At 52.0% G+C, this 19473-nt stretch overlaps 1 protein-coding gene across 1 annotated transcript in view; it reads right to left on the bottom strand.

Annotated features, from left to right (window-relative positions):
- Nucleotides 1–4494: 4494 nt before the first annotated feature.
- The window catches only part of Igdcc3 (immunoglobulin superfamily DCC subclass member 3), a 40371-nt gene continuing 25392 nt past the window's right edge, over nucleotides 4495–19473 (bottom strand). The window contains exons 3-14 of the mRNA XM_069995441.1: nucleotides 15833–15977; nucleotides 15415–15545; nucleotides 14683–14820; nucleotides 12684–12842; nucleotides 11005–11170; nucleotides 10198–10445; nucleotides 9654–9818; nucleotides 8670–8861; nucleotides 8457–8561; nucleotides 7735–7873; nucleotides 7363–7561; nucleotides 4495–6650 (exon numbers count right to left, since the gene is read on the bottom strand). Of these exons, the coding sequence (XP_069851542.1) occupies nucleotides 6480–6650; nucleotides 7363–7561; nucleotides 7735–7873; nucleotides 8457–8561; nucleotides 8670–8861; nucleotides 9654–9818; nucleotides 10198–10445; nucleotides 11005–11170; nucleotides 12684–12842; nucleotides 14683–14820; nucleotides 15415–15545; nucleotides 15833–15977 (1958 nt within the window). The 3' untranslated portion in view covers nucleotides 4495–6479. The remainder of the gene's footprint in view (nucleotides 6651–7362; nucleotides 7562–7734; nucleotides 7874–8456; nucleotides 8562–8669; nucleotides 8862–9653; nucleotides 9819–10197; nucleotides 10446–11004; nucleotides 11171–12683; nucleotides 12843–14682; nucleotides 14821–15414; nucleotides 15546–15832; nucleotides 15978–19473) is intronic.

Genomic DNA, 19473 nt, shown 5'->3' with positions numbered 1-19473 from the left:
TGTGTGTTTAATTGTAGTCTCACAGACTTTCTTGTCCAGACTGCCTTTGAATTGTGACTTACAACTTCAAACATTTTAGGTAGTGTGTTTGCTTAGGCAATCCATCCACAAAACACGAAAGGTCACCATAATGTGTAACCATGCCAGCAGGTGGGTTTGTGTGTGACCCAGACCTTACCCATTGAGTAAGAGCAGAGACAGATGTCATTGGGGATTGGGGGCTATAAATCACCCCGAGTCCTGGCTCCAGGAGTATTCCTCCTGGCTGTGCAGATCAGGAAGGATCGGGTGGAAAGGGGGCTCAGAGAAGTGGACAAGGAGCTGGGGCCTGTAATCCTAACTACTCAGGAGGCTGAGATCTGAGGATCACGGTTTAAAGCCAACCTCAGGCAGGAAAGACCATGAGACTGTTCTCTCCAATTAAACACCAGAAAACCAGAAGTGGTGCTGTGGTTCAAGTGGTAGAGCGCTTGCCTTGAGCTGAAGAGCTGAAGGACAGCGCCCAGGCCCAGAGTTCAAGACCCAAGACTAACCCTCCCTCCCCCCCCTCAAAAAAAAAAAGTGGACAAGGACCAAGGATTCAGGAGAAGGAAGGACATGAAGATCTCATAAAAGATGTCAAAGAAAACTGCCCTGGGGAGACAAAGCAGCTCAAATGAGGTCCCATACATAAATCTTTTTTTTGGCGGGGGGTCCGGTTGTGGGGCCTGAACTCTGGGCTTGGATGCTGTCCCTCAGCTCTTCAGCTCAAGGCAAGTGCTCTACCACTTGAGCCACAGCACCTCTTCCGGTTTTCTGGCAGTTAATTGGAGATAAGAGTCTCATGGTCTTTCCTGCCTGGCCTGGCTTTGAACCACAATCCTCAGATCTCAGCTTCCGGAGTACCCTTTGTGGGAACTGCAGACTCAGGGGTCCATACCCCTGGGCCCTCCTTGCCTTCCCCGCCCCCCCCCATTTCCCCACTAGCTCTTGTACAGAAGCTTCTAGAAAGATTTTGCATCTCAAGGGAAGGGGGGAGTTTGGAAAGGGGGCAGCCTAAACATGTGGCTCACCTCTCCTTTGTTGGCTTCTAGCAAATTAAAATTTATCTCTCAGGGAGGAAATGAGGGGTCAGATTTATTTTTTTTTCTCTCCTTCTTCTTAATGGGTCCTGATGAAGGAAATGAATCTGAGGTAGGGGTGGGGGGAAGGGATCAGAAATCTGATCTACCCACTGGCCAGCTCAGAAAGATGCAGGGGTGAGGGGTGGGGGGGAATCCCTGTGCCCTCAGAAGGAGCTGGGCACAGTATGTTTTTATTCTATAATTAACCTTGACCCTTCTGGGGTCAAAGAGAGTGGTTTGCTGGAAATAAATCAATAGTCTGATCTGGTCCCTTCAAAGGCCATAGCACCTGCTGGAAAAAATTCCACGTTGGTTCAGTGTGTAAATTGGAACAGAGTGTGTGTGCAATTCATGTTTGAAAGGTAGAAGGAGGAGGGCTTTTGGTCTAAAATGGAAATTAATTGGGTATCTGCTTCCCTTCATCAGGTCATTGGAAGTCTTTATTGTGTGTATCTGGGGGTGGGGGTGGGGGAGGTCGAGGAGAGCAGGAGAAAAACTTTGTGACCTCTGGGTGGCCTTAAGGCTAGACTCTAGGACAATGGACGGCTCTCCAGGCCTGGGCATAGCCTCACTCCAGCATCTGGTCTCCATCTTTGTGTGTGTGTGTGTGTGTGTGTGTGTGTGTGTGTGTGTGTGTCTGGTCTCCATCTTTGTGTGTGTGTGTGTGTGTGTGTGTGTGTGTGTGTGTGTGTGTGTGTGTGTGCCAGTCCTGGGGCTTGAACTCAGGGCGCGAACTCTCCCTGTGCTGCTTTTACTCAAGGTTAAGGCTCTACTACTTGAGCCACAGCTCCACTGATAGCTTTTTGGAGTAGCTTATTAGAGATAAGAGTCTCACAGACTTTCCTGGCTTTGAACCACAGTCCTCAGATCTCAGCTTTCTGAATAGATGGGATTACAGGTCTGAGCCACTGGTGCCCAGCTGGGCTCCAACTCTTTATGGCATTATCACACAAATCTGGACTATATCCTCCACCTCCTCTTGGTTCTAGGGCTGGAATCCAGGCCTCCGGTATGCTAGGCAAATGCTCTGCCACTGAGCTCTATCCCCAACTATCTGGACCTATTCATTAATTAAGTTTTTAATTGTTATTTTTGCCAGTCATGGGACCTGGACGCTGTCCCCCAGCTCCACTTCCAGCTTTTTCTGTGATTAGAGATAAGAGTTTCACTGACTAGTTGAGTGCTGGTGGGCTCCTAGCTACTCAGGAGGCTGAGATCTGAGGATCACTGTTCAAAGCCAGCCTGGGCGGGAAAGTCTGTGAGACTCTTATCTACAATAAACCACTAGAAAACTGGAAGTGGCGCTGTGGCTCAAGTGGTAGAGCACTCACCTTGAGCTGAAGAGAGCAGGGACAGCACCCAAGCCCAGAAAAAAGCCTCCCCGACTGAAAAAACAAAAACAAAAATGAAAAAAAGAGTTTCACAGACTTTCCTATACAGGCTGGCTTTGAATTGTGATCCTCAGATCTCAGCCTCCTGAGTAGCTGGGATTACAGGCGTGAGTCACTGGCAAGCTGGCTTTAAAATTCTTTTTTGTTGTTGTTGTTGTTCATGGTGCTTGAACTCTGGTCCTGGGTGCTGTCCCTCAGCTCTTCAGCTCAAGGCAAGTGCTCTACCATTTGAGCCACTGCACCACTTCTGGTTTTCTCGTGTTTAATTGAAGGTAAGAGTCTCATGGACTTTCCTGTCCAGGCTGGCTTTGAACTGCCATCCTCAGATCTCAGCCTCCTGAGCAGCTAGTATGACAGGTGTGAGCCACCAGCACCCAGCTTCCTTGTGAAGACTCTAATCTTCACTAAACTACCAAAGGGGAGAAGCCAGAATGTGGCTCAAGTGGTAGCCTGTTGGCCTTGAGCAAAAAATTCAAGGACTGCACTCAAGGCCCAGAACCAACACACATTTAAAAAAAAGTATCTGGACAGTTGTGGCTATTTGAATTCAAGCCTGTAGACCGCCAGGCCAGCTCACCCTCTATAGGGCTTTGTGTGATGGGGTGGGGGGTAAGGGTGAACACATCTCAGTTGTTAAATTCAATCAGAGCAACCATACAATTCAGGCTTGTTTCCATGCAGTAATTCTTTGCATCCACTAGATGGCAGCAAACCCCTCCAGACACAGCCCCTCTTCCCCAAGTGCAGGATTTACAGGCTACTGAGGCTAGAGGTTCCATTGACTCTAGGGAGGCCAGGCCAAAGGGAGGAGGGAGGAGTCCCTTAAATGGATTATGGATTTCTTCTTTAATTCTACTCTCAGGCCTGCACAGTCTGCCCTCTGCCTAAAAGGAGAGAGAGTAGGCAGTGAAGAAGGCCTTTCCAGGCATTCAGAGGGGCATGTGCCCCTATGTACCGGAATTAAACCATCAGACCTTTCTTTGTGTATGTGTACCAGTCCTGGAGCTTGAACTCAGGGCACTATCCCAGAGCTTTTTTGCTCCCAGGCTACCACTTGACCACTTGAGCCAGAGCACCACTTCTGGTTTTCTGGTGGTTTATTGGAGATAAGAGTCTCACAGACTTTTCTGACTGGGTTGGCTTTGAACCGTGATCCTCAGATCTCAGCCTCTTGAGTGGCTAGGATTACAGGCATGAACCACCAGAGCTCAGTTCACGTCCAGCTTTTTTTTGTTGTAGTTGTTGGTCGTGGGGCCTGAACCCTGGGCCTGGGCGCTGTCCCTCAGCTCTTCAGCTCAAGGCGAGTGCTCTACCACTTGAGCCACAGCGCCACTTCCAGCTTTTTCTGTTTATGTGGTGCTAAGGAATTGAACCCAGGGCCTCGTGCATGCAAGGCAAGCACTCTTCCACTGAGCCACCTTCCCAGCCCTGTGGGCATGTTTTAAAGCACCCAGAGCAGGGCTGGGAAGGTGCCTTAACATGGTAGAGTGCTTGCCTTGCATGCATGAAGCCCTGGGTTCCATTCCTCAGCACCACATACACAGAAAAAGAGGAAGTGGCGCTGTGGCTCAAGTGGTAGAGGGCTAGCCTTGAGCAAAAGCAGCTCAGGAACAATCCCAGGCCCTGAGTTCAGGGCACAGTACTAGGTCAAATGATAATAATAATAATGATTAATAATAATAATAATAAAGGTACCTGTGCATGTGTCTGCATCCCAGCTCAGCTTCCAAAGGCGAATCCAGCCTTCTGTCTCAGCTGCTTCATTCATAAACCTGAGGTCAGCTCAGGCCGCCAGCCCCTTTAAGCCCCGACTCCATGGCTGAGGGTAAACACCCAGCACCCCTAAACACCTGGCCTCAGGAAAATGGTCCTTCCTGAGGGACCAGGTACTCATGAGTTCACCCATCTCTCTGCCCTACACCCCCCCCCCCCACAACCACCCCCAGCACTAAAAAATAAATAAAAACCTCCCAGGTTCACTTTGGCAAAGAGGACTTTTATTCAGTCAACAGGAGTAGTGAGTGACAAAAAAAAAAAAAGAAAAAGAAAATCAGGTCAAGCCCCTCCCACTTCCTCTCCTTTCCTAAGGAAGAGTGGGTTTCAGGAGAAAAGTGGGTGCAGGGGCTACAAAGATGAGGGGCTGGATCTTAGAGCCAGCAGAAGCCCCAGTATTTGCCCATCCCTTGGGAGAAGGGAAAGACCGCACTTCCTTAATTCGTACAGACACGACTCTCTACTTTCCTAGGTAAACACCACAAAACTCTACCTTGCTCAGCTAATCCACTAATATTGGGGTGTCCCTAGGGGGGGGGAGGAAGGGGCCAGGAACTACATTCCTAGTTTCATTCTTAAGGAATACACTTATAGATATATTTATATCACTTTTTTCTCTTTCTTAAAAACCAAAGTTTTCCTTCTGCTATTAAAAAAAAAAAAAGATTCTGAGTGTAACCAAAAATAGGTATTTGTAGTCTTGAGGGTTTTTTTTTTAATTTTTCTTCCTTTTTTTTTTCTTCCTTTTTTTTTTTTTTTAATCTAAGTAGTTCAAAGAACACAACCAAAAGGAGAAACAGAGTCACAAGAACAGAACCCTTAAACACACCTCGTATAAAAATAGTTCCTGGCCAAAATCGATCGGCCAGCCCACTGTCCGACGGGAAGGTGAGTCTGGTGGCCTTTCTAATGGCATCTCACACACAGTACATTCAGGAGTCACGCAGGGGCAGACTATGGAGTGGCATCTCACCCCTTCCAGGCCCAGGTGGACAGATCTGTGAGACTCTTACCTCCAATGAACCACCCCAAAATGCGGGCATTTTGGAACTGTGGCTCCAGTGGTAGAGAGCACCTGCCTTGAGCCAAGAAAGCTAAAGGACGGCGCCCAAGTCCTGAGTTCAAGCCCCAGTACTGGCACACACACACAAAAAAAAAACAAAAAAAAACAAATAAACAAGCAAAAGCAGGGGTGTACAAACACAGGAGACAGCACACAGAACCCACTGTGGGTGGGCCTTGAGGTAGACTTAGCTTTCACACCTGGAAATAGAGAAGATCTTTTTTTTTTTTTTTTCCTTTTCTTTTCTTTTTTAATTTTTTTTAAATTTTTGGTGCCGGTCCTGGGGCTTGAACTCAGGGCCTGGGCGCTGTCCATAAGCCTCTTTGTGCTCAAGGCTAGCGCTCGACCACTTGAGCCGCAGCACCACTCCTGGCTTTTTCTTTTCTGAGTCGTTTATTAGTAAGAAGACTCTCAGGGACTTTCCTGCCGGGGCTGGCCTTGAACCCTGATCCTCAGATCTCAGCCTCCTGAGGAACTCGGATGACAGGCGTGAGCCACTGGCACCCGGCTTTTTTGTTGTTGTTGTTGTTTTAAACTCTAGACAACATGGGAAGGGAAGGGCGTACCCATAAAAGGGGCTTGAGGTAGGAGTGCATTTGGGCTCTGGGGGGGCGGGGGGTACAGAGAGCTGAGCCCCCCCCCTCCCCAAGACATTCATTCCGGCTGAGGTAGGTGCACAGAGCTCAATAGCAAGAATCAATCCATCCTGAGAAACAAAGCGGCCACAGAGGAGACGGAGGCCGGGCCCAGCCATGGCGCGGGCCGAGCTTTGGAGTCAATCCGCCTTCCTCTCTTCTTGCAATTCTAAGTTTTCAGTTTGAGGGAGGAAAACATTCACTCAGTTCCAAGTTGCGTGGGGGGGGGGGTGGGCAATGGTGGGGGGGAAGGGCATACCTCCAGAAGGACCCTTCTCCCTCTTGCCCCCTCCCCAACGCCCCCCCCTAACTTTCTGGCTCTGAGGGTTTCTAGAACCCTGTCCTTCAATCAGGCCAGAAAAGCTGGGCAAGGCGGGACCATGGGAACCCACAGAACAGGAGAAATGTTGCCCTTGACCTGAGAATGGGGTGGGGGGGGGAGAGAGGGGCTACCCCCCCTCCCAGAGCCTGCCAAGCATTGGCTACTACTGGTCCTGGTGAGGTGGATGGCCAGTTAGGGCTGGGGAAGGCCAGCGGTCTGTCCTTCCTGGAGGAGGCCCCGGCCTGGGTTCTGGGGTGATGGAGCAGCCTCAGGGCCTACACAGAGGGCCCTGGCTTCTGGTGTCCTCCCATCCACAAGGCTGAAGAACTGAGACTCCTCGCACAGGGCAGGGGCTGCAGGATCCTGTGGAACAGCCAGGCAGCTAGGCATCAGCTTGGAGGCCAGAGAACCACCCCCCACCCCCAACCCCTTCTTTCCCTCAGGCCTCTCTGCCAGCTGCAGAGTATAGGAAAAAAAAAAGCACTGACCCAGAGTCCTGTACCCAAAAAAGACCTGGCTGGTGATCAAGGCCAATGCCCAAGATCTACGGAAGAAGAGATGGAGCCTGGTGCTGGTGGTTCACACCTGTCATCCTAGCTACTCAAGAGGCTGAGATCGGAGGATCACAATTCAAGGCCAGCCTGGGCAGAAAAGTCTGTGAAACTCTTTTCTTTTTGTCGGTCCTGGGGCCTGGACGCTGTCCCTCAGCTCTTCAGCTCAAGGCTAGCGCTCTACTACTTGAGCCACAGCGCCACTTCTGGCTTTTTCTGCTTATGTGGTGCTGAGGAATCGAACCCAGGGCCTCAGGCATGCAAGGCAAGCGCTCTACCACTGAACCACCTTCCCAGCTGGAGACTCTTATCTCCAACCAACCAGCAGAAAATCAGAAGTGGTGCTGTGGTTCAAAATGATAGAGTACTCCTAGCTTTGAGCAAAAAGAGCTCAGGGACAGTGCCCAGGCCCTGAGTTCAAGCCCAGGACCGGCACCTAAATATATAAATACATAAACAAATAAACATACAAGTAAATAAATAATCAGACATAGGAAAGCAGGAAGGGAGGCCTGAATGCTTACCATAGGCTGAGGCCCAGGCTGCCCCCCGACCGTGGTTGGAGGGAACAGTTGCTCCAACTCCTTGGCATCCACGTGCTTTTCCTCACGGCCCAGCTGGCTCCTCTCTCCCTGTCTCCCTCCATTCAGGGCCAGGTCCCTCTGGCTGCGGGGACCTTGGGGGGGAGAGAGCTGGTTTTCCACATCCTTACACAAGAGGACCCTAATAAAGGGGGAGCCAGAAGTTAGGGTGGGGGGTGGCCCAGGGAGAAGCAGAGGCAAAGGAATAGAGACAAGAAAGGACTGAACCCCAAATGGTCTCCTTGCTAGGGCTTTTCCTCATTTCCCACCCCAAGTCCCACCCCAGACCGGCCCCGCTCCTGACCCCGGGCCCACCTGCCCCTTTGGCCAAACAAGAGGAAGAGAACACAGAAGATGATGCACGTGACCCCGATGTGGATGCCGATGACGATGCCCGTGGTCGATGTCTGATTGGTGGCTTCTTCCTTCCGGCAGTCACAGGGCGGGCTCAGGGCTGGAGGGAAGGGGACAGGCACAGACTGGGGCTGGGGATCTTTCCTGGCCTCAGGGATTCACAGATCCTTGCTTCTAGGGACTCCTCATCCCTTAACCAGACCCTTGAGTTTTGTTCTCTGGGACCCACAGTAGGTAATGTTACCCTTGGTTTTGTTTGTGTGTGTTTGTTTTTGTCAGTTGTAGGACTTGAACTCTGGGCCTGGACTGTCCCTTAGCTCTTCAGCTCAAGGCTAGCACTCTACCACTTGAGCCACAGCACCACTTCTGGTTTTCTGCTAGTTAATTGGAGATGAGAGGCTCATCAATGTTCCTGACTGGGCTGGCTTTGAACCATGATCCTCAGATCTCAGCCTCCTAAATAACTAGGATGAGAGACCTCAGCCACCAATGCCGGGCCATCATCCCTGTTTTCTACAGAACACTGGGGTTTGGAGAGGTGAAACCATACGATCAAGGTCACACAGATCTGAGCCGTGTCACCCTTCTACCTTGCCTGCTTGCCTGTTCCTTCAGGCCCTGGTCTTCCTGAGTGCCATCTGCTGCCCCCCTCACCTCCCCCACTGCCCCCCCCCAGCCCTTACCTGTCCTCTCAGATGCTCCTCTCAAAGACACGAAGCGGACGGTGGCATTACCCTCTCCGTGCTGGTTATAGGCAAGCAGTTTCACCTCATACACCATACTGGGGTCTGGGGAACACAGGAATGCTGAGAGACTGCCCCATCTCTAGTAGGTAGCCCCATCCTGATAGGATGGCATGCTGCCCCACCCTGCCCCTGATTGTACCCCTCACTCACCCAGCTGGCTGAGGTTGTAAGAGGAAGCCGTCCCTGGCAGCAGGATGGGACCAGTGAAGGAGCCCCTGCTGGCTGGGCGGTAAAACAGTTTAAAGCCACCCTCGCGCTGGACCAGCCTGGGCCAGGGTTCCCAGAGCAACTGCAAGGAGTTGCCGCTCAGCGCGCGCACGGACAATGGAGGTGGGGCAGGGGCTGTGGGAGGAAACCCGGATGTGAGGGTTCCAGTCATGGCTCTACCTTTCCACCTCCTCCCTGTGACCCAGACTCCCCCCCCCCCCCAGAACCTGCCAGCTCTCTGGCCTCTGACCGAGAGCATGTACTGACTCCTCAAACTACCCCATTCCATGAATTAGAAAAGGCACTGGTGGCTCACGCTTATAATCCTAGCTCCTTAGGAGGCTGAGATGTGAGAATGGAGGCTCAAAGCCAGCCCAGGCAGGAAAGTCGGTGAGACTCTGACGTCCAATTAACCACCCAAAGGCCTTAAGTAGAGCTGCGGCTCAAGTGGCAGAGCTCTAGCCTTGAGCAAAATTGCTCAAGGACAGCACCCAGGCCCAGAGTTCCAGAACCAGCACATCATTTCATTTATTTATTTACTTAGCCAGTCCTGGGTCTTGGACTCTGGGCCTGGACCCTGTCCCTGAGTTCCTTTTGCTCAAGGCTAGTGTGCTAGCTCGTGAGCCAGGGTACCCCTTCTGGATTTTTCTGTGATTCCTTGGAGATAAGAATCTCACAGACTTTCCTGCCCAGGCTGGCTTCAAACCTCGATCCTCAGATCTCTACCTCCTGAGTAGCTAGGATGACAGGCATGAGCCACCAGTGTGCCTGGCTGGGCACACCAAAACATAAAAGAAAACATTCCTTCCTCCAAATAGAACCTCAGTGGACAACACCTACCCGGCCTCAGGACCAGGTACCAGGTGCAGTACCCAACCTTACCACATATCTGGGGTGATTCGTCATCCTTTGAAACTATGGTCTCACCTTCCCCCAGGGTGCTGGCTAGGGTGGGGACAGAGGCTAAGCTGGCTCCTCTTGGTGTGTAGGCCTTGATGTAGAAGGTGTAGGCCGTGGAAGGTTCTAGGTCGCTCACCAGGTGCTGGAAGGTGCTCTTGCTCACTGCTTCCTGATACTCTAGCTGGGGAGGATCTGGAGAGGAAAGATTGGGGCAGGGAACCCATAAGGGACAAGAGGGAGTCTCTATTTTTATTTTTTGCCAGTCCTGGGGCTTGGACTCAGGGCCTGGACAGTGTCCCTGAGCTTAGCGCTCTGCCACTTGAGCCATAGCTCTGCTTCTGGCTTTTTCTGTGTATGTGGTACGGAGGAATAGAACCCAAGGCTTCATGCATGCTAGGCGAGCACTCTCCCACTGAGCCACATTCCCAGCCCAGAAGGGAGTCATGGCAGCAATGATAAAATAAGGGTGTGGGCAAAGAACAGGGGGCAGAAGGAAAGGAAAGGCACTAGGGCAGGACCCACAGGATGGAGAAGACGAGGAAACAGAACCTTCTCCATGCACAGGGCCTACCTGCAGCTTTCCTGATGTGCAGGACGTAGCCGATGATCTCTTTGGTGTTGGCCAGGGGCTCGCTCCAGGACACCCGAACCTCAGTGGATGATACTGAGACAGCCCGGACATTGCAAGGAGGCCCGGGCAGCCCCTCGGCCCACAGCACGGTCAGCCTGGCGCTGGCCTGAGAGGAGCCCGCGCTGTTCTCAGCCATGCATTGATAGATGGCCTCGTCTTCAGGACCGATTCCGGAAATGGTCAGCGTGCTGCAGGGGGAGAGAAAGTCTCAGACAGATGGAGAAACTGAGTCCCACCAGGGCACAAGCGACTTGTGGGGCTTGCCAGTATACAGGGACCAGTTTCAGCTGGGCACTGGTAGCTCACACTAATTCCAGCTACTCAGGAAGCTGAGATCTGAGGATCTCAAAACCAGCCTAGGTAGGAGAAAGTCCATGAGACTCTTATTTCTAACAAACTACCAAGAAGCTGGAAGGAGAGCTGTGGCTCAAGGGGTAGAGTGCTAGCCTTGCACAAAAGAAGCTCAGGGTCAGCGCCTAGGACCTGAGTTCAAGTTCTACAACTGACACACACACACAAAAGAGGAGGGGGGCTGGGAATATGGCTCAGTGGTAGAGTGTTTGCCTAGCATGCATGAAGCCCTGGGTTCCATTCCTCAGTACCACAGACACAGAAAAAGCCAGAAGTGGAGCTGTGGCTCAAGTGGTAGAGTGCTAGCCTTCCTTGAGCAAAAGGAACTCAGGCATAGTGCCCAGGCCCTGAGTTCAAGCCCTAGGACTGGCAAAAAAAAATCCCGCATGTACACACCTGTTATTGTTCTTGAGCCTGACATGGCCACCTGCCCCCAGCACCTGTCCGTTCTTCAGCCACGTGACATGAGGTGGGGGCTCGCCCTGGGCCTGGCAGGTGAACATGGCTGTGGTCCCTGCTGGCCTGGATATTGACTGTGGATGCTGCACAAATTCAGCCGGTGCTGGGTGGGCATAGAGAAGCAGATGGGGTCACCAATGAGGATCAAGGGGGGGAGAAGGACCAAGGGATAAGATGGGACAAAGGGGATCCCCCAGGAAGGCCAGCCTCCATACTGCTGGGCTCAGGAGGAGGCCATTGGGACCTTCTTCTACCCCCCTGGCCAATCCAGGAAGGGATTTCCATTTTCAGGATTGACATTTAAACTGGGTGCAACTAGCTCACGCCTGTAATCCCAGCTATTCAGGAGGCTGAGATCTGAGGACTGTGGTTCAAATCCAGCCTGGACAGGAAAGTCTGTGATACTCTTATCTCCAAATAACTACCAGGAAGTTGGAAGTGGAGCTGTGACTCAAGTGGTAAAGCTCTAGCCTTGAGAGGAAAAGAGCTTAGAGATAGCACGCAGGCCCTGAGTTCAAGCCCCAGGACTGGCAAAAACAAAAATCCAAAAAACCCTACAGTATGTAGGTGGCTGTAGAGTCTAATTTTTTCACTTGAGACTCCCTCTGGCAGGCCTCTGTCCTGAATTAAACCTGTACTGGTTTTGAGACATTTCTTTGCTTATTTTCAGTGACTTTTTGTGGTTGTTGGTCATGAGGCTTGAAATGAAGGCCTGGGCACTGTCCCTGAGCTCTTTATACTCAAGGTGAATACTCTACCACTCTGAGCCCCAGTGCCCATTTCTGGTTTTCTGGTGGTTCATTAGAGATAAGAGTCTCAGGGCTGGGAAGGTGGCTCAGTGGTAGAGTGCTTGCCTTGCATGCATGAGGCCCTGGGTTCGATTCCTCAGCACCACATAAGCAGAAAAAGCCGGAAGTGGCGCTGTGGCTCAAGTGGTAGAGCGCTAGCCTTGAGCTGAAGAGCTGAGGGACAGCACCCAGGCCCAGAATTCAGGCCCCATGACTGACAATAATAATAATAATAATAATAATAATAATAATAATAATAATAATAATAATAATAATAATAATCTCACGGACTTTTCTGCCCTGGCTGGCTTTCAACCACAATCCTCAGATCTCAGCCTCTTGAATAGTTAGGATTACAGGTGTGAGCCACTAGCACCTGGAGATATTTAGATATCTAGATACATATAGATACATTAATGCCAGTTTTAAGAGCTTGAACTCAGGGCCTGGGACTGTCCCTGAGCTTTTCTGCTCAAGGTTAGCACTCTATCACTTGAGCCACATTTCCAGCTTTTTTTTTTTTCTTTTCCTAGTCACTAATTGGAGATAAGAGTCTCGTGGACTTTCTTACCCGGACTGGCTTCAAACCTTGATCCTCTGATCTCAGCTTCCTGAGTAGCTAAGATTACCGGAATGCACTTGTGTCACCCAGCTTTTTGGGGGATTTTTTGAGTCTAACAAACAGAGAGCAGCAACTACCTTTGGCCTGGCCTGGCCAGGGACAGAGTTGGGGACAGGACATGGGGGGATGTGGGGTCCTGGGCTTGGGCACTGACCAGGGATGGGCAAGGGAGAAGGCAAGGGGTGGGCCTGGCTCTCAGTCCATACCTTGCACCACCAGCCGGCCCTGTGCTGTGCGCCTCACCCGGGTGCCAGGCCTGTTGGCAGCACAGACGTAGACACCGGAGTGCTGGACCGACACATCTGAGATGATCAGGTTTCCAGTGCCCAGCACCTGGATACCTTCCACCCCGATGGGGCGGCCATCTGCAAAGGAAGCCGAGGGAGAGAGAAGGGAGGAGATCAGGGCAATAGTCACAACTGACAAAAAACAAAGAAAGAAATACAAGTTCTCAGGCCAAACAGTCATTCTAAGCTGAGCACTGGCGGCTTACCCCTGTAATTCCAGCTATTCAGAAAGCAAAGCCAGCTTTGGTTTTTGTTTTGGTTTTTTTGGACTGGTCTCCGGGCTTGAATTCAAGGTGTGAGTGTTGTCTTTGAGTTTTTGTGCTCAAAGCCAGAACTCGACTACTTGAGCTCAACCTCTAGCTTTTGTGGTTAATTGGAGATAAGAATCTTAGGAACATTCCCGCTCAGGCTGACTTGGTACCTTTTTTTTTTGGGGGGGGGGGGTGTCCAGTCGTGGGGCCTGAACTCTGGGCCTGGGTGCTGTCCCTCAGCTCTTCAGCACAAGGCTAGCGCTCTACCACTTGAGCCACAGCGCCACTTCTGGCTTTTTTTTTCTTTTTTGCTTATGTGGCGCTGAGGAATCGAACCCAGGGCCTCAAGCATGCAAAGCAAGCACTCTACCACTTGAGCCACCTTCCCAGCCCTGACTTGGAACCTTGATCTTCAGATCTCAACCTCCTGAGTAGCTTACAGGCTTGAGCCACTGGCACCCAGCTTATCTAAGAGACTTTTTTGTTGTTGGTGGTGGTTGTGGGGCCTGAACTCTGGGCCTGGGCGCTGTCCCTCAGCTCTTTAGCTCAAGGCAAGCGCTCTACCACTTGAGCCACAGTGCCACTTCTGGCTTTTTCTGTTTATGTGGTGCTGAGGAATGGAACCCAGGGCCTCATGCATGCAAGGCAAGCACTCTACCACTGAGCCACCTTCCCAGCCCTCTAAGAGACTCTTACCCAGCAAAAATTAAAAAGAAAAAGAGAAGTAAAGCTCAAGTGGTAGAAAACCAGTCTTGAGTGGTAAAAGCTAAGGGACAGCATCTAAGCATCCAAGGCCTTGAGTTCAAGGTCCAGAAGGTCCATGAATGCAAAGGCTCTGAGCAGTCCTGCAGTTCAAGGGCCCTGGTTAGTCTTGCATGAGGCCTATGAGCCATTCCCGCCTGATGGAGGTAGTGAGCCAGATGGCCCCAGCAGCACTTTTTCTGAGGATGAGGCCACTTGTTCCAGCATCTCCCAGGAACCGGCCCTTCACACCCCCCCCCCAGTTCCCCCCCTCCCTCCCCCAGGATCTGATTAACACAGTCAGAACACAGGGAGACAGCTCTCCATTCAGGCCCTGAAGTGGTGAAATCTACTCCATTATCCCCTGCTGCCCCTCCTCACCCCCCCCCCACTCAGCTGCTACAATGTGGCAGAGTCTCTTTGTGAATGCCCCCCCACCCCTGCTCCCCCCAGGGACCTTTCCGCTTGGACTACCATCTGCACCCTTTGGCTGCGTGGAGATTCAGGGGGTTAGGGGGACCTTGGAGGCGGGGCTAGGCTTGATGAAGGATCAGGGGGAGTCTGAGGGGCTTCGGATGACTTAGTTGGAGGTGTTGGCCAGGACTTACAGGGGTACTGAGCACTGTAGACCAGAGGGGATGTTGGGGGGGGGCGAGACTCAGGGAAGACTGGCAGAAGTAACCCAGGGAGCTAACTAAGACCACCACTCAAGGGAGAGTAGAAAGCAGATGGACCCCTCTCCATCTTGTCTCCCTCCAGCACACCCCAGTTTTTGGCCAGAAAAAGGAGGGATCAACCCCCCACAGAGAACAAACAGGATTCAAAGTCCTCTCCCCTCCCCCCCCACCAGAGTCCCAGGATGAGACCACCCCTGGGGGGGAGGGAGGTCAGGGGCAGAGGGGCCCGGAGCTGTGGGTAAGGCTCACCCAGGCGGCTCCAGGACACAATGGGTCGCGGGTTTCCCGTGGCGACACACTCCAGCACGGCAGTCTGGTGCACGGTCAGGGTGAGGTTCTCAGGCCCCACGAGGATCATCGGCTCCTTGTAGGCCCCAGAGCCTGAGCCTGGAAGGAAAATGCCACATTACTCCTTCCTTTCAGTTACGATGGGAGCTTTTTTTTCTTCTTCTTCTTTCTCTCTACTTTCATGTGCCTGTCCTGGGGCTTGAACTCAGGACCTGGGCACTGTCCCTGAGCTTCTATTTTTTTGCCCAAGACTTAGTGTTCTACCACTTGAGCCTGACCTAGCTCCACTTCTGGCTTTTTGGTAGTTCACTGAAGACAAGAGGCTCACAGGACTTTTCCTGGCTGGGCTGGCCTCCAACTGCAATCCTCAGAGCTCAGCCTCCTGAGTAGTTAGGATTACAGGCATGAACCACCGGGTGCCAAGCTTCTAGGATATTTCTTACTTCTTCATTTTATCTGCCCCGCCCACCCAGAAACAGATCCTGTGAATAGAAAAGCTGGAAGGACCTTTCCTCATAACCATCCCTCTTCTCCAACCCTGAGATAGATAGAAGCTGGACTTCCCAGATGGATCTAAGTAGAGACCAGCCCAGTACCTCCTCTGCCACCCCAGAAGCTGCCAAAGGCAACAAGAGGGATTTTGTCAGAGAGACATGAAGTCACCCACAGGTGTGACTGGCCAAAAGATCTCACCTGACACAGTGAGCCTGGCCCCATGGCTGACCCGGACACTGGCTATATTTGAGGCCACGCAGTGAAAGACCCCACTGTCCTCTGCCCGAAGTCCTGTGATCTGCAGGACCCCTTTGGGTAGCAATGTGTACCTGTTAGGGAGATAGGCAAAGCCATTAGAACCTGGAGTCACAGGAAATACCCCAGATCCAGTCCAAGACATGATGAGCAAGTTTTCCACCACACCAGACACATGTGGAGACTTCCTAGAGACGCGCGCTCCCTCACAGCCCTGCCTGTGGCTTCACAGACGTGACCATGAACTTGGAATCTGGGCCTTGAGACCCTGTGGATGCTGAGTTCCCCCTGGAACAGCACAAACAGCCTGAGCTGAAGGCAGAGTCTCAGCTGACCTCGGGCAGCCCTCCACCTGGCTTACCTCTCATTGTCCGTGTCAATGGGGACTCTGTTCTTCTCCCACGTGATCAGGGGCTTGGGAAGCCCATGGATTTGGCACTGAAAGCGGGCCACGCCCCCCTCCTCACCCACAGTGGCCTGGGGGTGCACATGGAAGTCAGACATGGCTGGAGGAAGAAACAAGAATACAAGGTAAAGCTCCCTGCACGGTGCGGAAGGGAAGACAGGGGGAGGGAAGGGATCGGGAAGGGTCTTGGTCACCCTCGGAGGGGCAGAGTCCTCTCAGAGCTGGCAGAGACAGGGCAAAAGCTTGGAGACCAAGCCAGCTGACCCCCAAACTTCCTACCTGTACAAACACCCAATACAAGGCGGCCCAGGTTGGGCTAAGACATTGAAAAAGGTCTGTACAGATGCTGGACAATTTGGGCTGCTACGAGCATCCTTAAGAAGTATCTGTGAGGCTTACTAGAGAAAGCATGACTCCCATGTCTTGCCTTCATAGGCAAGACCGGACTAGTACACTCCATATTTGACAGAACTGGAAACTGAGGAACAGAAAGGGGACTGATTTAATCCAGTGTTGCTCCACAGGGTGCGGCAGCATCATCAATCCCTCATTACTAAGGTCTGGTGGCCATTTTTTTCTCCCCCCCTGGGGCTTGAGTCAGGGCTTGGGTCCTGTTCCTGAGCTTTTTTATGCTCAAGACTAGTGCTCTACCACTTGAGCCACAGCTCCACTTCTGGCTTTTTGTTGTTGCTGTGGTTGTTCATTGGAGATAAGAGTCTCAGGGGCCTTCCTGCCCAGGCTGGATTTGAACCTGGATCTTCAGATCTCATCCTCCCAAGTTGCTAGGATGACAGGCAAGAGTCACTGGCACTTGGCTTGTCCCTTAGCTTTTTCTTTTCAAGGTTGGCACCCAATCACTTAAGCCACACACAGCTCTATACCCAGCTTTCTTGGTAGTTCATCAGAGATAAGAAACATCTGTAAAAAAATAGTTTTAAAACTTTTTGCCCCCTTTGTTTTTCATATTTTAAAAGATATGCAAAATGTAATAAAGGTTTCTATTTTATTATTCAAAAAAAAAGAAAAAAAGAATCTCAGGCATTTTCCTGCCGAGGCTGGATTTGAACCAGGTTCCTCAGATCGGATCCCCCTGAGTAGCTAGGATTGTAGGAGTGCGCCATCACCAGCGCCTGACTCCTTTGCAGTTTCTTTATGCCCCCCCTCCTAGAAATCAGGGTGCGTCTATCCAAGGTGACAGGCCCCCTCAGAAGGCTGTCAAACCTACCCATCTACATTTCAATGTGTTATAAATATTCACGCTCTCCCTCCCCACCTTTGGGGGTGGGGGGAGGGGAGACGAGAATCTGAACTCACACTTCAACTCTCGTCTGTAAAAGAGGGGCTCTGATAGATCCCTTTAGCCTCCAGTTTGAGGCTGGTTAAGTGTTCCCCCTCCCCCGCTTTCCCACTCTAGGGAGCCCCTCCCCTCCCACACAGGCAACCAGCTCAGCACCAGGGCTGAGATTTCATTAAAATCCACTTTGCATCAAGTGCAGGAAGGCGGGACACCATCTGTCCAGACGGCAGCCCCTCCCCTCGGCACTCCATCAAACTGGGTCTTCTCTCTCCCTCCCTCCCCCCCCTTCCAGAAGCCCTCCTCCCACCCCAGCAGAGGGACACCAGTTCCCCTGGATCCTGGCTCTCTGATGTGTGACCAGGCCAGCCCTCCTTGGGGTCCCCATACCCTATGATCCACAGGCCTGTTCTAGACTCCAAGACTTCCAGAAAGGCAAGGGTCTTTGTGCCCTACACAGTGTCTCTGGGGGCTGGCTCCTTTGTGACTGTTCTCTGTCTCATTTGCATGGGGTTCATTAAATATAAACATGCATAAAAAAAAATCTCGGGCTCTGCTTCCTCTTCTTTGAGGGAGCCTCTGGGGAGGGTGGCTGAGGGGTGTATGGCTCTCTGCACACATGGGCGGGGCTCTGTGTTTTCAGCAGTGTCTCCCGTACCCTGATTGTGCACGTCAGGGGGTTTGAGTCTGACATCTCCTTATAGCCGGTGTGTAGTTCCTGGACTAGATAGGTGATCAATCACAAATGTCTCAATGCAAGCCAAGCTATTAGAAACAGTGCCCTGGTCCCTCTCAAAGGGGAGACCCAGCTGGTACCCCCAACTGGCTTGGTGAGAGAATTCCCAGAGTACACTGGGAGGTCAGCCTGCCCAGCCCCAAGCCAAAGGCCACGGCTGGCCAAAGGCCAGCAGGGCCAGGCACTGGTGTAGTGTGTCTGTAATCTTAGCTACTCAGGACACTGAGATCTTAGGATCGTGGTTTAAAGCCAACGCAGGCGAGAAAAATTCCTGAGACTCTTAACTCCAATGAAACTTCAGGAAAACAAACAAAACAAGCTGGAAGTAATGCTGGGGCTTTACCTGAAGCACAAAAGCTCAGGGACAGTGCCCAGGCCCTGAGTTCAAGCCCCAGGACTGGCATATGCAAGTACACACATGCCAGCAGGTCAGTCCAGGGGCTTGGGAAAAGGGCTCCCTTGGACCCTTGACAACCCACAGGCGAAAAGAATGGAGAAGACACCCAGGCTCAAGGTTTCCAATCTGTACCCTGGGGGGTGGGGTGGGGAACTGGCCCCTGTGGGTATTAGGGAGCTGTTTGCCCCCTCCTCCTCACTCCAGCTGGAGAGGAGTTGGAAGCCCCCAGGGACTTGGGGCAGGGACTAATAGCTCTGCTGAGTACAGATGCCGCCTCATTAAGAAGTCAGGCCTTTTGTGTCTCCAGCTCCCATCCTGGGCTCCCACGGAGGAGAGTGCAAAGCGGCGGCTGCTACTCAGGGGGGCTGGTATGGAGAAGTCCGGCCTCTACCGAGCAGCTACCTTCTCCCCTCACAACTACACTGCGGAAGGCAGGCGTGGTGGCTCACACCTGTAATCCTAGCCACGCAGGAAGCTGCGATCTAAGGATCATAGAAGGAAGCCAGCCTGGGCAGGGCAAGTTCTTGAGACTCTTTTATCTCCAAATAAGCACCAATAAAGCCAGAAGTGGAGCTATGGCTCAAGTAGTAGCGTGGCAGCCAACCTTGAGCAGAAAAGCTCAGGGACAGCAGCCCTGAGTTCAAGCCCCAGGACTGGCACCAAAAAAATCAATCAATCAATCAATAGTAAGAATCATTCTGTTCTTGCTCTGGTTTGAGTTAGCAGAGCTAGGGGCTAGGGATGATCTCTTCTGGTGTCTTTCTATGGAAAGGATTCCTGGGCTACCTGAGAAGATGGGCTGAGGGCGGGGCCTCAGCAAGTCATTTGAGAGCCATGAGTAGGTAAGGATTTAAGTATAGATCCATTACTGTGGGGTAGCCCCATGTCTGTAGCCCACACTAATGCTATTTCATATTTCAGGCAATCAGTAGGAAGGAACTCTCTGGGCCTCTCTGGGCTCTACCACCAAACCAAGGTGGGGGGCAGGGGAAGGGGTAGAGCGTAGCCCAGCAATCCTTGGATTGGCCAGGAGCAGGAAGTGGCAGGAAACACTCCTAAACACCCCTATAAATCACCCAGAGGGGAGGGATCTCTTGAGAGGCAGGCGGATGGAGGGCTGCTTAGTGGAGGACAGAGACCTTCTCTCCTGGCCCAGGACCTCTGTGGAG

The sequence above is a fragment of the Dipodomys merriami genome, unplaced genomic scaffold (assembly GCF_024711535.1).
Source record: "Dipodomys merriami isolate MVZ:Mamm:240054 unplaced genomic scaffold, mDipMer1.0.p SCAF_48, whole genome shotgun sequence".
NCBI lineage: Eukaryota > Metazoa > Chordata > Mammalia > Rodentia > Heteromyidae > Dipodomys > Dipodomys merriami.
The sequence above is the reverse complement of the archived record's forward strand: the minus strand, read 5'-3'. Positions and strand labels throughout refer to the sequence as shown.